The sequence below is a fragment of the Canis aureus genome, chromosome 15, assembly GCF_053574225.1.
Source record: "Canis aureus isolate CA01 chromosome 15, VMU_Caureus_v.1.0, whole genome shotgun sequence".
In the NCBI taxonomy this organism is placed as follows: Eukaryota; Metazoa; Chordata; class Mammalia; order Carnivora; family Canidae; genus Canis; species Canis aureus.
In genome coordinates this window covers 29,768,371-29,790,977 of record NC_135625.1, presented here as the reverse complement: position 1 = coordinate 29,790,977, position 22,607 = coordinate 29,768,371, and the positions used below count along the sequence as shown (strand labels likewise).

The 22,607-nt window shown below is 38.2% G+C and overlaps 2 protein-coding genes across 5 annotated transcripts in view; one reads left to right on the top strand and one right to left on the bottom strand.

The window, feature by feature from the left end:
- Nucleotides 1–22,607, bottom strand: part of DLC1 (DLC1 Rho GTPase activating protein) — a 495,960-nt gene that overhangs the window by 448,438 nt on the left and 24,915 nt on the right. The window contains exon 2 of one of the 2 annotated variants that reach the window (XM_077848956.1): nucleotides 17,370–17,436. The exons of the other annotated variant lie outside the window; for it this stretch is intronic. The gene's annotated coding sequence lies outside the window, so the exon portion shown is untranslated. The remainder of the gene's footprint in view (nucleotides 1–17,369; nucleotides 17,437–22,607) is intronic. 2 annotated transcript variants of the gene reach the window in all.
- Nucleotides 16,489–22,607, top strand: part of C15H8orf48 (chromosome 15 C8orf48 homolog) — a 33,172-nt gene continuing 27,053 nt past the window's right edge. Inside the window, exons 1-2 of one of the 3 annotated variants that reach the window (XM_077848968.1) lie at nucleotides 16,489–17,471; nucleotides 19,976–20,144. In XM_077848968.1, coding sequence (XP_077705094.1) covers nucleotides 16,705–17,471; nucleotides 19,976–20,141 — 933 coding nt within the window. In that variant the 5' untranslated portion in view covers nucleotides 16,489–16,704 and the 3' untranslated portion in view covers nucleotides 20,142–20,144. The remainder of the gene's footprint in view (nucleotides 17,472–19,975; nucleotides 20,145–22,607) is intronic. The other 2 variants (XR_013352788.1, XM_077848969.1) reach the window with 2 other exon arrangements.

The following is a 22,607-nucleotide window of genomic DNA, read 5'->3' as shown; positions in this document are numbered from 1 at the left end:
TTCATATCTTTGGAGCAGTCTCTTCAATAAATGGTGTTGCGAAAATTGGACAACCACATGCAGAAGAATGAAACTAGACCATTCTCTTACACCACACACAAAGATAAACTCAAAATGGATGAAAGATCTAAATGTGAGACAAGAATCCATCAAAATCCTAGAGGAGAACACAGGCAACACCCTTTTTGAACTCGGCCACAGTAACTTCTTGCAAGATACATGTATGAAGGCAAGGGAAACAAAAGCAAAAATGAACTACCGGGACTTCATCAAGATAAGAAGCTTTTGCACAGCAAAAGATACCATCAACAAAACTCAAAGACAACCTACAGAATGGGAGGAGATATTTGCAAATGACATATCAGATAAAGGGCTAGTTTCCAAGATCTATAAAGAACTTATTGGGATCCCTGGGTGGCGCAGCGGTTTAGCGCCTGCCTTTGGCCCAGGGCGCGAACCTGGAGACCCGGGATCGAATCCCACGTCGGGCTCCCAGTGCTTGGAGCCTGCTCTCCCTCTGCCTATGACTCTGCCTCTCTCTCTGTGTGTGTGACTATCATAAATAAATAAAAATTAAAAAAAAAGAACTTATTAAACTCAAACTCAACAGCAAAGAAACAAACAATCCAATCATGAAATGGGCAAAAGACATGAACAGAAATCTCACAGAGGAAGACATAGACATGGCCAACAAGCATATGAGAAAATGCTAAACAAAACTAAAAGATCTTCCCAAAACTATAAAACTCCTCAGAGCTTCCTCACACTCTTCATGCCTTATTTTTCTTCATGTCACATACCACCTTCTAGTGTAAAATTCTAGTGTAATTCATTTATTTATTATGTGTATAATACATCCTCACACAGTAGAATATAAGCTGTCTGAGGTCAAGCTTGTGTTTTATTTATGTTATTCCAAATGGGGAGAATAAAGCATGTTTGGAAAAATACAAAATATACCAGTTTCAGCACGGCCGAGTGGCCCAGCGGTTTAAGCATCTGGCTTTGGCTCAGGGTGTGATCCTGGAGTTCCAGGACCCCACATCGGGCTTCCTGCATGGAGCCTACTTCTCTTTCTGCCTGTGTCTCTATCTCTGTCTCTCTCTTGCTCTCTTTCCTCTCTCTCTCTCTCTCTCTCTGTGTGTGTGTATGTGTGTGTGTCTCATGAATAAATAAAATCTTTAAAAAACTATACCAGTTTCAGAATGGTGAACACATTTGGGGAGGAATGGTAAGGAATAAAACTATATAGGGATGACCAGGTGGTTTTAATTTTATTATTTGTAGCATTTTTTTTTTTAATGATAAAGGATCCAGTCATTTTTGTTACATGTTAATAGTAGGTACAAGGGTTCTAGTTGTGTCTGTCCTCTGAACTTTCTGAATGTTTAAAATATTTTATAATGTTAAAAATACCAATTTACAAAGAATGAAAGAGGGTGGTACATCAGGCAACTGTAGGTCTGAATGGTTGGAGCACAGATGGGGCAAATGGTAAAAAGAAAGAAGAAAAAGAGTATTGACCAGGTATTAGGTAATAATGGGAAGTATAGCTATTTTATAAAAGGCTATTTAGGACAGATGTCATAAAGTAGTGCTACTCATGCCTCAGCATGCATAGGAATAATGGAAGGATTTATTTTAATATGCAAATTCACTTGGTTTGAGAGGAGTGTGTTCCTGCTAGGTCATGCCAATGCTCCTGGTCTTAAAGCACTGATAACAGGATCCTGAAATGTGGGATCTCTGCTGTGGCTGCACAGTGGAATCCCCAAGAGCATTATAGAAAATACTGATGTCTGGGTCCAACCCCCAAAGTTTCTGATTTAATTATCATTGGAGGTGGCCTGGATACCACCCAATATTTTAAAAGATGATTTTAAAGCACAGCAGAATTTGAGAAGAACTATAGGGGGATTCCAGATCTGGTGCCTTCCTGGCACACTGTCTCTTCTGTGGACTCCCTCAGGATGTCTGTTTCCTGTGGTCTCCTTCTGAGGGATTTTGGGGCAGAGGTCACTGGGCTGTAACATTTGCTGCTGCTGCTGCTCAGGCCAGACCACATGCCAAAGATTAGGACTCAAATGCAGACAAAGGGTGGACATTTAACTGATATGCTTTTTACTGAATGAGGCCTGGCTGGTCAATTATTTCAAGTACCTGACCAACATAATATGCAATAGAGAAGTAGGGAAACCTGTGCTTACTTCTGAGGAGGAAACTATCAGAGATGCTGCCATCTGTAGGTAGACCATCAAATCAATTATTATTTTTTTTTATAAATTTATTTTTTATTGGTGTTCAATTTCCCAACATATAGAATAACACCCAGTGCTCATCCCATCAAGTGCCCCCCTCAGTGCCCATCACCCAGTCACCCCCACCCCCCGCTCACCTCCCCTTCTACCACCCCTACTTTGTTTCCCAGAGTTAGGACTCTTTCATGTTTTGTCTCCCTTTCTGATATTTCCCACCCATTTTTTCTCCTTCCCCCTTTATTCCCTTTCACTATTTTTTATATTCCCCAAATGAATGAGACCATATAATGTTTGTCCTTCTCCGATTGGCTTATTTCACTCAGCATAATACCCTCCAGTTCCATCCATGTTGAAGCAAATGGTGGGTACTTGTCATTTCTAGTGGCTGAGTAATATCCCATTGAACACATAAACCACATCTTCTTTATTCACTCATCTTTCGATGGACACCGAGCCTCCTTCCACAGTTTGGCTATTGTGGCCATTGCTGCTATAAACATTTGGGGTGCAGGTGTCGTGGCGTTTCACTGCATCTGTATCTTTAGGGTAAATCCCCAGCAGTGCAATTGCTGGATCTTAGGGCAGATCTATTTTTAACTCTTTGAGGAACCTCCACACAGTTTTCCAGAGTGGCTGCACCAGTTCACATTCCCACCAACAGTGCAGGAGGGTTCCCCTTTCTCCACATTCTCTCCAACATTTGTGGTTTCCTGCCTTGTTAATTATCCCCATTCTCACTGGTGTGAGGTGGTATCTCATTGTGGTTTTGATTTGTATTTCCCTGATGGCAAGTGATGCGGAGCATTTTCTCATGTGCACGTTGGCCATGTCTATGTCTTCCTCTGTGAGATTTCTCTTCATGTCTTTTGCCCATTTCATGATTGGATTGTTTGTTTCTTTGCTGTTGAGTTTAAGAAGTTCTTTATAGATCTTGGAAACTAGCCCTTTATCTGATATGTCATTTGCAAATATCTTCTCCCATTCTATAGGTTGTCTTTTAGTTTTGTTGACTGTATCCTTTGCTATGCAAAAGCTTTTTATCTTGATGAAGTCCCAATAGTTCATTTTTGCTTTTGTTTCTCTTGCCTTCGTGGATGTATCTTGCAAGAAGTTACTGTGGCCAAGTTTAAAAAGGGTGTTGCCCGTGTTCTCCTCTAGGATTTTGATGGAATCTTGACTCACATTTAGATCTTTCATCCATTTTGAGTTTATCTTTGTGTATGGTGCAAGAGAGTGGTCTAGTTTCATTCTTCTGCATGTGGATGTCCAATTTTCGCAGCACCATTTATTGTCTTTTTTCCAGTGGATAATCTTTCCTGCTTTATTGAATATTAGTTGACCATAAAGTTGAGGGTCCACTTCTGGATTCTCTATTCTGTTCCATTGATCTATGTGTCTGTTTTTGAGCCAGTACCACACTGTCTTGATGACCACAGTTTTGTAGTACAACCTGAAATCTGGCATTGTGATAGCTATGGCTTTCTTTTTTACAATTCCCCTGGCTATTCGGGGTCTTTTCTGGTTCCACACAAATCTTAAAATAATTTGTTCCAACTCTCTGAAGAAAGTCCAAGGATTTTGATAGGGATTGCATTAAACGTGTATATTGCCCTGGGTGACATTGACATTTTCACAATATTAATTCTTCTAATCCATGAGCATGGAATATTTTTCCATCTCTTTGTGTCTTCCTCAATTTCTTTCAGAAGTGTTCCGTAGTTTTTAGGGTATAGATCCTTTACCTCTTTGGTTAGGTTTATTCCTAGGTATTTTATGCTTTTGGGTGCAATTGTAAATGGGACTGACTCCTTAATTTCTCTTTCTTCAGTCTCAAATCAATTATTTGATTATTTAATTCATCTATTATTTTCAAAATGTATTGACGGTACAAGACATGTAACTTAATGGTGAAGAAAACAGGCTTTTTCCAGTCCTGGTAGGGCTTACAGTCTATCAGTATGACCTACCACGAACCACTTAACACCATTCTAGACTTATTTATAATGTGTCATTTGCTGCATGCATGTTCTGCTTCTTGAAAGCAAGAGTAGTAGATGTCTAAGGGAAAGATTTGTCTCAAATGATGGATAATCTAAGACCTGAAGGATGAGTAATAATCAGTGAGGAGAATGGGTAGGCTGAGAAGGAGAATGGAAAAGCTGCTGTTTAATACTAAGTGTTAGGCTCTTTCTCAGGGGGATTTTCAGCTGCTTAAACAATTTCCTTTCTCCTTCTTCCTCAAGTATTTTTACATAAAGACTTTAGTAACTAATACCTAAATATTTCACTGTTCTGTTTTGTTTTCAATCTGAAAGAGTCACTCTGTCACTTATGTCTGTTCCTGACCAAACTGTTGAGAAGAAATAAGAAACATGAAACAGGGGAGCTGTTTTCTACTCTAGTTGCAATGTGGATAGTTATTTGGAAAGGAGTTGGAGTGGAAGGAAGGGAGAAAGGAAGTGAAGGGTTTGGGAAAATTCTAGAGGTTGTGAGGTCAACTTGAAGACAGGTGCTCTGGATCCAGTGAAGGATATCTGTGTCCAATACTGGGGATGTGACTGAAGAGAAGCAGTGTGTTGGGGGTCAGGGTGTGTCATTACAGGATTTTGTGACTGGAGGGATCTGGGGAGAGTAAGGATTTGTGAATGATTCCAAGGCTTCAGACTCCTTGGCTCATTTGTAGGTTTCTTCCCTGAGTTTCATAAGTTTCTAATCTCATACCCATCATTTTTTGGCCATACTCCTATTACTCAATTTCTGTTATTGTCTAATTAGTATCTAGTAATTCTAGACTTTTGATGGCATAAGTATCTCTAAATACTTAGTAGGAAAAAGTGTAGGAAATAAAATTATTTGATTTAAAAAAATCTACTGTCTTTTTATGGGAAATAGAATACTACATAAGTGGAAGTATGTCGGTGGGCATTCTTTTTGTTCTGTGTGCCTTAGAATACAATGTTGATGGGTCACTGGGCCATAGCAGAACTGACTGTGAGAAGCTTGATGCTGGGAGATGGGGGTAGGGTGGACATGAAAATAGATGGAAAAAATAGTACCTACTTTAAAAAAATCCAATCAAGATAAAAATTTAAAACTCAAACGTTGGAGCACCTGGGTGGCTCACTGGTTAATAGTCTGCCTTCACCCCAGGTCATGATCCCAGGTCCTGGAATCGAGTTCCACATTGGGCTTCCTGCAAAGAGCCTACTTCTCCCTCTCCCTCTCCTCTGCTTCTCTCTGTGTATCTCTCATGAATAAATAAGTCAAATCTAAAAAAAAAAAACAAACAAAAAAACAAAAAACAAAAAAACAAAAAACAAAACAAAAAAATCCTCAAACATAACTTGCCAAAAATATTGACAAAATACCATGACAATGTCATGGAATTTGTCTTTACCTTGGTTAATAATTTTGTTAAGATTTATTTGTCAAGTATTAAATAGACACCTAGATATCTTTTTCTATGATAGTGAAATACTTAGAAATGAAGATCTACATACAATCTTTAAAAAGTTGGTAGAAAACATAATTGTAATTTTCAACTCCCACTCCAAATAATTGCCACTTCAAAATAAATTGATTTTAATTTTTAATTTGATAGAAAACATTTTTTTAAACCAAAAATATGAAGAGAAAACATTTAAAAATAAAAATATGAAGAGAGGAGAGGAGGAAAGCAAAATAAATTCTATGTGGGGAAACATATACACACTTAAAGAGTTAAACAAATTTGGTACATGCATTTTAGTAAAGAAAATAATTCAGCTTCTACTAGCTAGAACAATGGCTGGCATTATGAGATAAACTTTTCTCACATTTATATTCTGTTGACCTGAAAAGTTTGATAATCCCACTAAAATTGGGAGATCAGACAACCAGAAAAAATATGAAGACGATAGAAATGTTGAGATAGTAGCTCAAGGTGTTCCAGTTTTGTTGTTGTTGTTTACGTGGGGAGGAGCTGAGGAGAGAGAATCTTAAATAGGTTCCATGTTCAGTGCAGAGTCTGACACAAGGCTCAATCTCACAACCCTAAGATCATGATCTGAGCTGAAATCAAGAGTTGGATGCCCAATCAACTGAGCTACCTAGGCACCCCAAAAGTTTCTGTGTTTTAATTACTTCTACTTTTATTATTGAGGAAGTAACTTGTGTGTTTGTGGTTATTTGCTCTTCAAAGTCTTTTTACACATTTATTGTTTTAGTGCTTTGGAGAAGTCTTATTGGGTAGATAGAATACAAATGCAAAAAAACAAAATCAGGAAAGTAGAATGCTTGGTAAAAATTAGTGTACTCATAAGAAGAAGCCCATTAGAAGGATTTCAGTGGGCAGCCCTGGTGGCGCAGCGGTTTAGCGCCGCCTGCAGCCTAGGGTGTGATCCTGGAGACCCGGAATCGAGTCCTACATTGGGCTCCCTGCATGGAGCCTGCTTCTCCTTCTGCCTGTATCTCTGCCTCTCTCTCTCTGTGTCTCTCATGAATAAATAAATAAAATATTAAGAAAAAGGATCTCAGTATTTAGTTCCCTATTAAATCTATCCTGCAATTGCAAGGATGGTGATAAGAACTCTGTATTGGGTAACAAGCTCTTGTGTATGTTACCTTATTTTTTTTTAATTTTTATTTATTTATTATAGTCACAGAGAGAGAGAGAGGCAGAGACACAGGCAGAGGGAGAAGCAGGCTCCATGCACCGGGAGCCTGATGTGGGATTCGATCCTGGGACTCCAGGATCGCGCCCTGGGCCAAAGGCAGGCACCAAACCGCTGCGCCACCCAGGGACCCCCATGTTACCTTATTTAATAGCCAAGTTATGGGTATTAAATGGCACCCAAGAGATGGTGTCTATTATCCCTATTATATTACAAGAAACAAAAATGAAGGAGCTGATACACCTTGAGTTTGGAGAAGAGGTTCATAATTGTTTCTTCCTAAAATTTACAAGCTCTAAGGAATCTTTTAACATTTCTTGTTTGTATTTAGGTTAACTGAAGCCCATATTCTATAAGCAGCTGTGGCAGTCACTCCCATTTTCCTTTAGGTCACTTTATCAAAGCTTGCATTGGGGCCTATTGATGTAATAGTAGTTGAGAGAAGGAAGATGCCCAATCAGATAACAAAGTATGAAAAAAATATGTTAAAACATAACAAGGGGACAATTTTTAATACTTCTTATTTAGGATTAGGTAATCCGATTAGTTTTGATCCATTTAATGCCATTCTCTTCATTCTGGATGAATTTTATTCATATTCTTGTTCTTATAATGTTCATTGTTATCATGATATTTAACAAAGAAGAGGAACTTACAGGAGGCTCAGTGGCTTTCACCTCCAAGTTTTTATCTCCACATAATCTCAAAATTATAATTCTTGGCTTTGTGGGGGGTGTGGTAATAAAAAAGGTCAAATAAAAACAAAGTAAAATAAACTTTACAACTTTATAAACAGCAAGAACTAGCTTAATGGCATATAGCCACACTTATTAGTAAAGGGCCTAACAAGTTTGATGCATGAAATTTAGCCACAGAAAGACAAGAAACAGTCTCTGCTAGCTAGAACAAAGGCTGATATTGTGAGATTTCAGTGGCATAATATACAGGCTTCAAATAAGAGTTCTGGTCAGTGAGACATAAAGGAAGTGCTTCATTAGCTATCATAGTGCATACCTCTCAGGCTTGTACCACGGGGCAGCACGCAGCAAGGGCATGGGCGCAAAGAATGAGCTATTCACTCAGGTTTCATAATCTTGCTCTGTTTCAGCCTCCTGGGTTGACAGCTTTCAAGTTAAGCATGGAAGGCTCTAAAGAAACAGTCTTACATTCTTGAGTGATAGAGTTTGTTTTTGGAAAATGCCTATCTAAAATAAGGAGATAAAATAAGTTGAGTCTGTGAACTCAATTTATTACATTAGATGTCTTTCCAGAGCATAGTGAGATTTTTATGATTGCTTTGAACACTTCAATAAAATAGTTCTATGGAAATATTGGTCTCAAATGAAATTATTTGCAATTTCTATGTCATCCAACCCTATGCAATCATATGAATATTCATTTTACAGTGAAAGCTTACTTTGTAAGTAGGAAAATTACAGTAAAATGTTTTGCAAAGATATTGAGTAGAAGAAAAAATCATTCTATGTAGTAGTTTTCAGGAAAACCACTGTGAATTCCAATCTTTTCCCCCAACATCCAGAGTCACAGACCTCTGTCCCTCAAGAAAACCCATTTCTGGATTCATTTCATACATCCTCTGTGCTTTGAAGAGAAATGTATTACAATTAGGTTCTGATTTATATTAATTTCCTAGATGTCAATGTCAGTATTAAGTAGTATTGCCCAAAGGCCCAGGGACTTAACTTTATAAAATTGCGTAAAGATGCTGAGAATGGTTCTCAATTTGAAGTATAGTGAAGGTGAAGTAAATAAGACTAGAAAACCTATATATTATGTTGTTATCATAGAATTTTCAAGAAAAATAACAAAAGAGATCATACAATTCAAATTCATGCTTGGCATTATTTGTTGTGAAGAATATCACCATTGATACACTTAAATATATTAGAGATACTTATTTATAAAATAACAAATTCTGCCCTATACTTGTTTGGAATTTCACCAGATACTCAAATGGAACAGTGGGAAATAACTGCTTAAAGACATTAAAAACTCTAAAATAAACCAATCAAAATATTTTATTTTTTCTTTTTAAAAATGATTTTATTTATTTATTTATTAGAGAGAGAGAGAGAGAGCACGTGAGCAGGGGGGTAGGGGTAGGCCTAATCCAGGACTCTGAGATCATGACCTGAGCTGAAAGTGGACGCTTAACCACATGAGCCACACAGGCACTCTTATTTTATTTTTTTTAATAAAAATATTTTAAAAGATCTGTTTAAAATTAAAAATTTAAATTTTCTCATATTCCAGGAAGAACAATAATTTCTTACTTAAAACACTAAATGTGAGCAATATCTCTAAAGCCTGGCCAGTCACATTTATAGTAGTGTCAGAGAATATAAATTGTATTCACAAGGTCCTCAAGGGCCTTCATCTAAAACAAAAATACTTCTTTATTAACAGACAAATAAAGTTGAAACTACTCACAGAATGTAGCTCTATGTACACCTATAAAGCAGTTTGTCTTTCTTTAAGTCCCTGTATTTAACTACTCCATTTTTCTCACTTAGCAGATCACAAGCAGTTTAACAGTAAAAGTCTATCCTGCAGGCAGACTATCGAATTTACCTTTAATCTGTTTTTCATAAAAACCACATGCCATGGGTTCAATTGCATCCCTACCAAATTCTTATGTTGAAGTCCTAACCCCCAGTATTTCAGAATGTGTATCCCTTTAGAGATGTCTCTGACACAGGTAAGCAAGTTAAAATGAGGTCATTAGGGTGGGATCCAATATTGGACACAAATATGGCTGGTACCCTTATAAAAGGTTAAATTTGAACATACAGACATGCATACAGGGAGAACACCATATGAACATGAAGACAGCAATCTCCTAGTCAAAGAGAGAGCCCTGGAACAGAGTCTTCCCTCACAGCCTTAAGAAGGAACCAATCCCATCCATGCCCTGATTTCAGATTTCTAGTTTCCAGGCTGTGAGGCATTCTCTGTTGTTTAAACCACTAATTTGTGGCATTTTATTACAGCAGCCCTAGCAAACTAATACACCACATAAATAAAAAATTAATTGATAAATTCCCTCAATATTTTATCTTTCTATCTATTTACCTATCAGAGCTTTGTTATAGTAGCATTTTATAGGACAATTATATGTCATGCAGATCATTCCGACTTTTGTTTTTCATCATCAAAAACAATTCTAAACTATCAGAAATTTTATATATGTTTTACAAATCTAAGACAAAGATACAACTACTCTAAACAATAAACATTTACTAAAGTAGCAGGCTATAAAATAAAAATACTGGTGTCTACAGCATTCTAGTATACAAATAATAATCAGTTGCAAGATATAGTGGAAGAAGTAACTTCCTTTATGATGACTAGCATAAAGTATATAACATAAAACAAAATAAAATCCATAAGCTTAAGAAAAAGAGAGGTAGACAGAACCTATATTGGAAACTACATGCAAGATGCCAAAGTACACCTGAGTACTTGTAAAGAATGCCATATTTCTGAATAGGAAGGTCCAATTTAAAAAATCCTCAATATTTATAAATTTAGCATATTCCAAGACTATTGTTTTTTTTACTTTTATCCTGAAGCAAGACAAATTGGTTATAAAGTTCATTTGGAAAAATAAAGAAATAAGAACATACAAGAAATTCCTGATAACAAAGAAGAGAGGTCTGGCCCTATGAGAAATTAAAACATATAATATAAAGTCTGTTAAAACAGTATAGTATTGGTATATAGAAATAGAAAGACAGACCAATATACTACATTTGAAATTCCAGGAAAAAAAAAACACAGCAAAACTATGTATGGGAATTTCTGATAAAGTCAGTATCTAAAAGCAGTGGAGTAAACAAGAACATTTTGGTAAGTATTATTGGAATCACTGGATAGCCATACAAAAATATATAAAAAGTAGGTTCATTCTTCACATTAGAAAAAAAGAAAACTATAAAAGGATTAGAGTGTTAACACAGAGAAGAAAAAGGATCACAAATATTGTAAGAAAACATGTGTGAGTTTATAACATGGGAGTGGACAAAATTTTTCTAAATATGATTAAGAATTCTAGAACACTAAGGAAACAGATTGATAAATTTATCATATGAAATGAAAGATCCAACTTTTGCATGGCAAACAGCACAAGCAAATAAAAAGACAAAGTGGGAAAATTGTTTGGGACTTATCTCATGGACAAATGGTTAATATTTCCAATATTAAAGTGATTTTAAGTACTTTTTAAGAATTCAGAAGAATAAATTAAAAAGTCTTGTGGAAAAATGGGCAAAATAAATAGCGCATACAAAAATAAATGTAAAAGGCCTTTATATACATAAAATGGTGTTCAATCTCACTTATAATAACAGGAATTCAATGTAAAATTACACTGAGATACCATTTCTCATCCATTACATTCACAAAAATTCATAAATCTGAGTACATATCCTGATGGCCAGGCTCTTGGGAACCATTGTTCTTATACATTGCTGACAGGAATGCAAAATGTACACCCCCCTATAGAGGGGAATTTGGAAATATGTAAAAAACAAAACAAAACAGAACTCCCCCAAAACTCAACAACTACATATGTCTAAATTTTTGATTTGTTAATCTTACTCCTAGAAATCTTATTGGAGATATACCTCTACATATACAAAGAAAAATTTGATTCCTTATAAGACCAAATTGCTCATCAAAATGTGGGAATAACTGTGGTCCAACCAGCATATGTTGGATACATTTTTTTTCTAAGAAAGGGTGTACAAATGTATATTGATGTGTAATTTCAACAAGAAACTTGGAAGAATAAATAAAAAAACTTTAATGATTGTCTATAGGGAACATAATAGTAGATACAAAGAAGAAAAATAAATTTATGGCTGCTTATTTTTTTTCTTTTTCCTTTTTTTAAGATTGTTTGTACTTGTGAAGAATTGTGGAGTAAAAGAGCCTTGTGAGCCCTATCAGCTAAATGTGGTGAACAGATCTCAATACAAGTGCTGCAACTTGCAAAAAGGTATTTTTGACACAGAGAAATTTGAATACAGAAGAGTTATTAGATGATATTAAGGAATTATTATGTTTTGGATGTGACAATCATCATAATGTGGTTTTTATTTTTAGAAATGCCTCACCTACTGAAGTTATAAACTGAAGTATTTATGGAAAAATAATATTATATCTTGGATTTTGCATATTGCAGTAAGGGGTAAAAAGTGAAAAGGGAAGAATTGATATCTTAAAAGCCTTCAAATTATACACACATATGACCATCAATTACATTCTGGAATGTATCATAAATGTATACCTATGAATGTATATAAAGATTTAACTAGAGAAACATTTATTCTGATAATTTTTAGAAGCACAAATACCTGGAAATACCTTGTGCCTAAATAACTTAATTAATTAAATAAATCAAATATGCTGAAATTATGTTGAAAAAGAATTTTTATAAATTGAATGGAAAAGTCACATTATTACTAATTGAAGAAAATAGTTTATAAAATAATAATATAACCCACATTTTTGTTAACAAAAATTATTTAGGAAAAATAGAAAATGTTTTATAAGTGTTTGTAGTATAATCTTTGGGAGGTCAGAATTTAGGTAACTTTTACTTAAAATCAATACTGGTGGCTTATCCGTATCTTTTAAAGTACATATGTTACCTTTGCAAAACAATAATTATTAAAGAAAAAGGCAACTCTGTGTAAGGCAATCAATGTCTGAAAAATTATAGAAGAATGGAAAAAAGAATGGAAAGATTGAGATATTTGTGAGGGAAAAACATTTTAAAGAAATGAAGAACCAGTACTGTCCTGTAAATTGAAATAATTTTTTAACATGAGTGATGTAAGATTCTTTACTCTGCAAAAATCGTTTCTCACTGTGAGATTTCTGACTCATTGATCTTAGACCCTTAGGAGAAGAAATAATATTTCATTTTGCTTGATCCATAGAACCAAGTACAGGGCTGGGAGGTTTATGTAAAGCGTAGGATATTGTTGAAAGATTTGTCAACTTAATTTCCCCTATTCATAAACTAGATTCCCTCCTGGTACCCTGTACACCACCATGGCTCCAGGAAGGGGTGCAGGCCAAATGCCACCTGGGAAGGAAGAGCTATGATACCTGGGGGGAGAAGTGCTTGCCAAACAGGAAGAAACTGAGAGAGTGTCCTTTTCCCTCCAAGAGAAGAGAAACAAGAGAGAAAAAGAATCAGACAGGAAGACTAATTTATTTTGACCTCCTCTCTCTGGGGTTAAGCCCCATAGCTATAAAGCATATTTGATTGTTGAAGAAAAGCTGGAAAAAAGAGTTTTGCCCTCCTCCCATTAAGAACTTTGAAGGAAGAGACAGTGTCCGCAAGGTAATAAAAGTAGTGCCATCACATGGTTAAGCCAGGAGCATTTGATTTATCTCTTTACTTCCTACTCCTCCCACCCCACTCCAGCCAGTCTTCAGCCACAATTCCATCTGTAGAGAACTCCAACATTCCCATCAGCCCTAAGAGATGCCTGACGTTTCTGGAGGAAAAACTTACCAGAGGAAGTCACCTGAGTGATAGTGTTTTGCTGCATGTGCCAAAGCACTTTCTCCCTGGCACTTCTCAAGCATGCTTTTGAAAGAAAAAGAGCCAACCTATAGGAGGCGGCCCAGGTACCCAAGGATGCCCAAAGCACAGGCAAAGTAGCCAGGAGAGGTTTTGACAAGTTCCACCAACCTTGGATTTTGTCAAGACCCTAGAAGGAATATGACTGGCTGTACCTTGGAAAACATCATGTTAAGAGTATTAAACAATTTACTGATTATTACATGCTGCTTATTACAAAAAAAAAAAAAAGTTAATTACAGGATATTTTCCCCCAATGTATCTGCTTCTAGTATTAGTTTTTTTTTTGTTTGTTTGTTTGTTTTTTTTTTTTTAATTCATGATAGACGTAGAGAGAGAGAGAGAGAGAGAGAGAGAGGCAGAGACACAGGCAGAGGGAGAAGCAGAGGGAGAAGCAGGCTCCATGCCGGGAGCCTGACGTGGGACTCGATCCAGGGACTCCAGGATCGTGCCCTGGACCAAAGGCAGGCACTAAACCGCTGAGCCACCCAGGGATCCTCTAGTATTAGGTTCTTAAAAATATTTAGCATATTAGAAGATATGATTATACTTTATTGAAAGTATAGCTTCTTTGATCAATGTTTTTGGGGAAAATGTGGGTTATAATGAATTATGTATAAATATTCAGAGAATAAGGAAGGTTTTTAAAATGAAAATTAAAAAAATGAATATCTTGAGCCTTTGAGATGTTGGAAATCACTTGGAGCTACCCATCAATTATCTGCTACTTTTTTTTTTGCTACCTTTTTTTTTTTTTAAAGACTAACATTACTTGATAAAATATTATCTGGGTTGAATAAATGAAGTTGCAAAGTGAAGTATCAACAGTGTGATACTTTGAGACTTTGAGAGGCTGGTTTATATTTGGGAGATGCTTTATGAACATTTCAGACTTTTGACTCTTTGCCAAAACATGTTCATTTTTTTGGAATAACATTATAAATATATCTCTCTGGACTTTAATAACAACACACATGGAGGAAGGGAACTGACCAAGGGAGCCCATTCTCCTGAAATTATCTCAGATATTTATTTACTAAGATCTAGACTCAAATATTTATTAAGACTAGAAAAAGTCAATCTTTGGAGTCAACATATTATAATTCAACAGTTATTAATAAAATTCTACCATGTTTTTTTAAAAGGCTCTTTTAAAGGGACATGCCATGGGTTAAAGAGTAAATGGGGGCCAGGCGGGGCACGTTCAGAAAGATAAAGATTAAAGTTCCTTCGGCTGGTTACACTGGATCTGTGTGAGGTTATGTTTCTGTTTTCACAATCATCCAATGCATTTGCTTCACTGATTTATCCAACCCTTCTTATGTGTCAGATACCTGGGGAGCACTGGGCAACACAGGCATGGTTTCTGCCCTTATGGAGTTTTTAATCTAGTGGGGTGATGGTGGGAACGTTATCAGATCTCTGCAAACCAGGTAAGAAGGCTCTAAGGAATTTGGGGCAGGATGGCTGTGAAGCTCTTCCCGAGGGAGTAGGACTTGCAGACTCAACAGCAAAGAAACAAACAATCCAATCATGAAATGGGCAAAAGACATGAAGAGAAACCTCACAGAGGAAGACATAGACATGGCCAACATGCACATGGGAAAATGCTCCGCATCACTGGCCATCCGGGAAATACAAATCAAAACCACAACGAGATACCACCTCACCCCAGTGAGAATGGGGAAAATTAACAAGGCAGGAAACAACAACTGTTGGAGAGGATGTGGAGAAAGGGGAACCCTCTTGCACTGTTGGTGGGAATGTGAGCTGGTGCAGCCACTCTGGAAAACTGTGTGGAGGTTCCTCAAAGAGTTAAAAATAGACCTGCCCTACGACCCAGCAATTGCACTGCTGGGGATTTACCCCAAAGATACAGATGCAATGAAACGCCGGGACACCTGCACCCCGATGTTTCTAGCAGCAATGGCCACAATAGCCACACTGTGGAAGGAGCCTCGGTGTCCATCGAAAGATGAATGGATAAAGAAGATGTGGTCTATGTGTACAATGGAATATTCCTCAGCTATTAGAAATGACCAATACCCACCATTTGCTTCGACGTGGATGGATCCGGAGAGTATTATGCTGAGTGAAGTAAGTCAATCGGAGAAGGACAAACATCATATGGTCTCATTCATTTGGGGAATATAAAAAATAGTGAAAGGGAATAAAGGGGAAAGGAGAGAAAATGAGTGGGAAATTATCAGAGAGGAAGACAGAACATGAGAGACTCCTAACTCTGGGAAACGAAGTAGGGGTGGTGGAAGGGGAGCTGGGCAGGGGGACGGGGTGACTGGGTGACGGGCACTGAGGGGGCACTTGGTGGGATGAGCACTGGGTGTTATAGTATACGTTGGCAAATTGAACTCCATTAAAAAGAAAGAGAGAGAGAGAGAGAGCAACAGTAATAAATCCTGCAGGAGAAGGGGGGTTGACGCGCCAGCCAGAGGGGACCTGCCTGAACCAAAGACCTGAGAACCCGTGTCTGGAAAAACCAGAGCACAGAATGTGGTCCCAATACTGGAGCACAAAAAATGTGAGCAAGATGTGCATGCGAAGTGTTGTAGGATGCTTTCGGTAGTCCGATATTTATTCTAAGACAGGGTCTACGAAGAGGTGATCTGCAGATGCATTTCTTGCTTGCGCTTTTTGGGCAGCATTTTTTTTTTTTTTAATTTAGGCGGGGCATACATTCTGGAATTAAATGGCCGCCTATTCCCATCGGCCTCACAAACGTTCTCCTGTGTGATCCCTGAAGAAAAGCAGTTTGCTCGCTTTTCTCAAGGATGGTCAGATTTTTGGACTTAAAATAGCACGAAGGAGCCGCCGCAGAGCGAACGGAGCCTGCGCTTTGCAACCCCAGCGAGCTCTGCGCCTGCGCACACAGAGCCTGCCCGGGGGGCGGGGCGGGGAGGAGAGGAGGAGCGCCGCGCCGGCGTCCACTGCGCATGACCGCCCTCGTTGCCAAGGCAGCCGGGAAGGCGTGGCCCGGAAGAGGAGCCCCGCTGCGTCTGCGGGGAGCCGCGAGCGCGGGGGGCTCCGGCCTAACTGGTTCGGGAGCCTGCCTGGATCAAAGCTGAGAAGCGGAGCGTGATGCAGAGCGATAGCCCGCCGCCTGGAAGCCCCGGCTTGACAAGAGCAAGGGGAACTGGTGCACACGGACGTCGGGGCGATGGCCGACCTTCCTGACGGGCCCGTTGCTGATGGGGCGCAGAGATCCAGCTCCTCCAGCTCCCCCGGAGGACCGCAGCCCCGGGCCCGGGCCTCTGGGAGCCAGCCTGAGCGGGGAAGGGCCGCGCACGTGGAACATGGAGACCAACAAGCCGAGCTCTCGGGCTCCAAAAAGAATGAAACGACGTTCATTAGAAAGTGGATCCGCTATCTCAGGGGCCAAGAAACGAGCTCCAGACAGTACGGATCAGACGCTCGACGCCAAGCAGAAAGCACGCGGGTGCCTGATGAGGAACTGAATGCCCTCCAGTCTTTCTGTGCCGTTAAGATAAACCTGATCCAGCATAGAGCGAACTCTAAGGAGAAAAAGAGCAGCGGACGCCAAAAGCCACAGCTTAGATTGGAGGCCGGGGCCTCAGAGGGAGATGCCTTAACCTGTACGGTCCCCGATGAACTCGTGAACAGAATCTACTTAAAAAACATGAGGACAGCACCCAAACAGGGGGCGACAGCCAAGCAACACATTTCTTGGCGGTGTCTCCATTGCAACAGAAAACGAGCAGAACTGGCGCAAGCTGCCTTTCTGAGACAAAAAAAGACTCTCCTGGAGTCCCTTCTGCTCCAAGACAAAATAGACAAGCATCTTTACACCAAAGACCTTCTTACCCTTATTGGAGACGCCCATCGAGGTCTTCCCAGGCTTTCAGATGACCCCAGAATAATCTGGAAGAGACTGAATGAGCAAAGTCAGATCAGACACTCAGAAAGGTCAGATACAGAGCAGGTGTGGAGGAATGAGACACGTGCTTGTCACCTAAACCTTTTCTCCACCACTTGACCAAACCACTCCAACCGGGAGATAGTATTTATTCATGATAATGTGTAATGTGGATATACATGTTTCTGTTGTGTCTTTGAATAATCCTCATTTTTGCAGGCACTTTGGAAACGAAGGCTTTACTTTGCTTCCTTCTCAGATAACTGGACTAAAAACTTGCCACTCAGTACATTTCCCCCCCCCCCCCCCCCCAGATTATAGATGGCAACGCCGTGGTTGGTGTACTACCACGTTCTTACAACAACCCAGGAGAGAGATGTTGGCAGTGGAGACTAGGGTTTTGACAACACAGGTAGAAAGAAGTTCGGAGATGTAAGAGGTATTTGGGGAGTAATGATTAACAATGTCTGGTGAGGAAATGGATATGGGATTTAATAAAAGGTAAATGTTAAGAATGTGACTGAGTTTCTGACTTGTGCCCTTGGGTGAAAGATATCTTGTCATTAAGATAGGAGCATTGGAAAAGGATCTCGTTTGATGGTAGTGATTGAGAATGTGATTATTTGGATGGTTAGTTTAAGGTATATTTGAGACATCCACACTGACAGGTTGAGAAACAAAGGTTGAGGTTGGGTATTTGTGGTTGCAGTCTAGAGAAGAGGGCAAGCCTAGAGATTTGAGATAAAGCATGGGGCAGAATCCCTGATCTATAGTTGAAAATTGAAGTCATGGATATGATAAGCTTTCCTAGAAGAGAGCAGATTGAGAGAGGAGGGGCTAGGAGTAACCTTCTAGAAATTCAGCAACTCCTGGCTGGGTGGAAGAGAATCAACCAGCAAGGGAGGTTGAGAAGAAATGATCAGAGAAGGGTAAAGGAAACCAGAAGTGTGTGTTACAGAGATCAAAGAAGGAGAACATTCCAGAAAGGATGGGCTAAGTATGCTAATGCAACAGAGAGTTCCTGTGAGATAAGTTAGTTACGCGTTGGACTCTGTTGGCTTTAGCAACAACAGCCACTTCACTTATTTCGGAAACTGAGCAAAGTGGACTGAGGAGTGAATGTAAGGAGAGGACTATGAATACACACTACTAGAAGATTAGCTGTGCAGGGAGAGAGGGGGTAGCTGGAGGTAGATACAGAATTGAGGGAAGAAAGCTTGAAGAGAATACTCTAAAAAGTGATTTTGTTCGTAAAGGTTTTATGGAACTTTTCTTGTTCGTCTAATGAAACAATATTACCCCCTGGAAAATACCGTGATATTTTGAAAATACATTTATGGGGAAAGTGTTAAACGGCATTCTGAGAAGTCATCTCTGTTATTTCTTTTTTTTTTTTTTTAAACATTTTTTTTTAATTTTTATTTATTTATGATAGTCACAGAGAGAGAGAGAGGCGCAGAGACACAGGCAGAGGGAGAAGCAGGCTCCATGCACAGGGAGCCCGATGTGGGATTCGATCCCGGGTCTCCAGGATCGCGCCCTGGGCCAAAGGCAGGCGCCAAACCGCTGTGCCACCCAGGGATCCCCATCTCTGTTATTTCTGTATAAAAAATATGAATCCTAGAATTAGCGACAGTGTCTGGAGGTCATTGTTCTACATGTCTAACACCGAAGCTTTCGCAGTCAAAAATAAATTTGTAAAAATCACAAAATATTTTTGTATCATATTCCAATTGTACTCTTTGAGTTTAGACCTTCATTTATATACAAAGATACTGTTCTGTCCTGTAGAATTTAGCATATTTCCTCTTAGTAAATCATTCCTAAATAAAATAGAAAATATTACCATTTTCATAGTAACTTTTTATTTGAAATCCACCTTAATGTAATGCCTTATCTTTGCCATCTCAGTATATTCACATTTCACATAACCAAAATTCTAAATAATTTCCTGTTTAGGATTCCCCATTAAAGGTCATAATCCACCCCTCTTTGTCAACTAAGCTAGAAATTTTAGAATCATTATTTGTTTCTCCTCTTTTTTATTTATTGCCCAAGCTAACTTTTCCGGCAAGACCATTGGATCATTCCTTTTGAGTATCTTCTGGCCATGACTTTTTATTTCCATCTTGTTACCACTTTCCTCATCATCTCAGCCCTCTTGTTCCTGGCTTCTTTCCTCTTCACTCCATTACCTATACGGTTGTCGGAACTGTTTTTCTAACACACAGACTTGTTCAAGTTAGTCCCTTGATTAAAAAAATAAGAAATGATTTATCAGTGCAATAGAAATAGCTTGAATTAATTAATGCCATATGAAATAATTAATGCCATATGTTCCTTCGTATCTGGTCCATGTTCATTTATCTAAACTCATTCTGTACCTGTCCCCTGTTGCCCCCATATTTGAGCCTCTACACGAAATTTGCACTTCCCCGAGCAATCTTGTTTTTTTTCTTTTTTTGTGCCACTAGGGTTTACAAGTATGCATTTGTTTTGCTCAAATTCTCTTAATCGTCTTTTTTTTTTTTTAATTTTTATTTATTTATGATAGTCACAGAGAGAGAGAGAGGCAGAGACACAGGCAGAGGGAGAAGCAGGCTCCATGCACCGAGAGCCCGACGTGGGATTCGATCCCGGGGCTCCAGGATCACGCCCTGGGCCAAAGGCAGGCGCCAAACCGCTGCGCCACCCAGGGATCCCTTAATCGTCTTTTATAGCTGGTATACTTTTTAATTTTTTTTTATATTTCATCATAGTAAATAGGTAATACAGTCACATGATTCAAAAATCAAAGGGATGTTTCAAGGTTTAGTGTGTACTTTCCCTGCCACCCTATAACCATTGCACTTCTAGGCTGGCCTGCCAGATCCCTGCCTGCTTGAGTTAACTCTTTTCCTGCTGGATCATGAGACAATCAGGCATCCCAGGATGAGAGCAGAGGTAGAAGAAATTCAGGGAATTGGGGAGTGGCCACTTACCAATTGGGACAGGGTATTCTCTTTTTTTTTTTTTTTTTTTTTTTATTTTGAGATTTTATGTATTTATTCATGAGAGACACAGAGAGAGAGGCAGAGACACAGCCAGAGGGAGAAGCAGACTCCCTGTGGGGAACCTGATGTGGGACTTGATCCCAGGACCCCAGGATCATGACCTGAGTCAAAGGCAGATGCTCAACATCTGAGCCATCCAAGTGTCCCAGGACAGAGTATTCTTATATTTTAGCCAATACAACCTAACTAGTGTGTATGAGCTGAATATTCATGGTAACTCTAAGTAGGCACTTATATTAGTTTCTTATATCTTTCCAGTGTTTATGTAAATATAAACACCAAAGATAATTTATGATATACTCTCTTTTGTACCTTGGTTTATTTTTGTGATAATATATGTGTATATAAATCATATAAATCATAAGGTTTGCTATTTTTAGCCATGGCTAATTGTACTATTCAGTGGCATTATTTACATTTACAATGTTGTGCAAAAAGTTTCTTACCACCCCAAACAGAAACTCCAGATCCATTAAGCAATAACCTCCTTCCCTATTCTATCCTCCTCCCAGTCCCTGGTAACCTCTAATGTACTTCTGTGTCTATGAATTTGCTCATTCTTGATATTCCACATAAATAAAATCATATTTGTTCTTTTGTGTCTGGCTTATTTACTGAAAATTGTTTTTAAGTTTCTTCCATATTGTACCATGTATTAGAATTTCATTCTTTTTTATGGCTGAATTATACCATTGTGTGCATGTACATTACATGTATATTTATTTGTTCATCAGCTGATGGACTCTTGGGTTGTTTCCACTTTGGGTTATTGTGAATAATGCTGCTATGAATATTGGCATACAAATACCTGTTTGAACACCTATTTTCAATTCTTTAGGGTCCATACCTAAAAGTAGAATTGCTGAGTCACATGGTAATTCTGTTTAACTTTTTGAAGAATTGCCAAATTGTCTCCACAGCAGTTACAGCACTTTACATCTCCACCAGCAACGTATAAGAGTTCCAGGTTTTCTGTGGCTTTGTCAACACTTGTTATTTTCCATTTTTTAAGAATTATAACCATCCAAGTAGGTGTGAACTATATCTCATTTTACTTGGATTTGCATTTTGCTACTGAGGTTGAGCATCATTTCATGTGCTTATAGGCCATATGTATGTGTCATCTTTGGAACAATGTCTATTCAAAGACCTCTGCCTGTTTATCAATTGGGTTGACTATTTTGTTGACTTGCAAGGGTCATTTGTATATTCTGAATATGAAACTCTTATCAGATATCTGATTTGCAAGTATTGTCTCCTATTTTGTGGGCTGCCTTTTCAGTCTCATAATAGTATTCTTTGCTGCATAAAAGTTTTTAATTTTAACAAAGTCAAATTTGTCTATTTTTTCTTTTGCCGTTTGTGCTTTTGGTATCATATTTAAGAAACCATTGCTAATAGGCAATGTATATTTGTCCCTGTGTTTTCTTCTAAGTGTTCTAATGGTCTTAGGTATTATTCTTAGGTCTTTAATCCACTTTAAGTTATTTTTTTTAATTTATGGTGTGAAATAAGTCTTCATTCTTTTGCATGTGAATATCCAGTCTTTCCAGCGCAATTATTGAAGGGACTGTTCTTCCCCATTGCAAAGTCTTGGCATTCTTGTAAAAAATCAGTTCACCATAAATGTGAGGGTTTTTTTTCTGCACTCAGTTCCATCCCATTGATCTATATGTCTACCTTTATCATGGTGCCACAATGTTTCATTACTGTGCTTTGTAGTTAGTTTTGAAATCAGTAAGTGTGAAATCTTCATCTCTGTTATTCTTTTTCAAGACTGTTTTGGCTATTCTGTACTCTTAAGATTCCATATAAATTTTAGGATGGGGGTTTTTCTATTTTTGTCATAAACATTATTGGAATTTTGATAGGGACTACACTTAGTGTGTAAATTGCTGTGATAATATTGTCATCTTAACTATATAAAGTCTTCCAATCCATGTCCAAGATGTCTTTTCATTAATTTAGGTCTTCTTTAATTTCTCTCAGCAATGTTTTATAGTTTTCAGTGTGTAAGTTGTGTGCTTCCTTTGTTGAATTTATTCCCAAATACTATATTTTATTCCCTTGTTTTCTATTGTAAATGAATTTTTTTCTAATCCAGTGTCTTTTTGGATGTCCACTGCTAGTGCA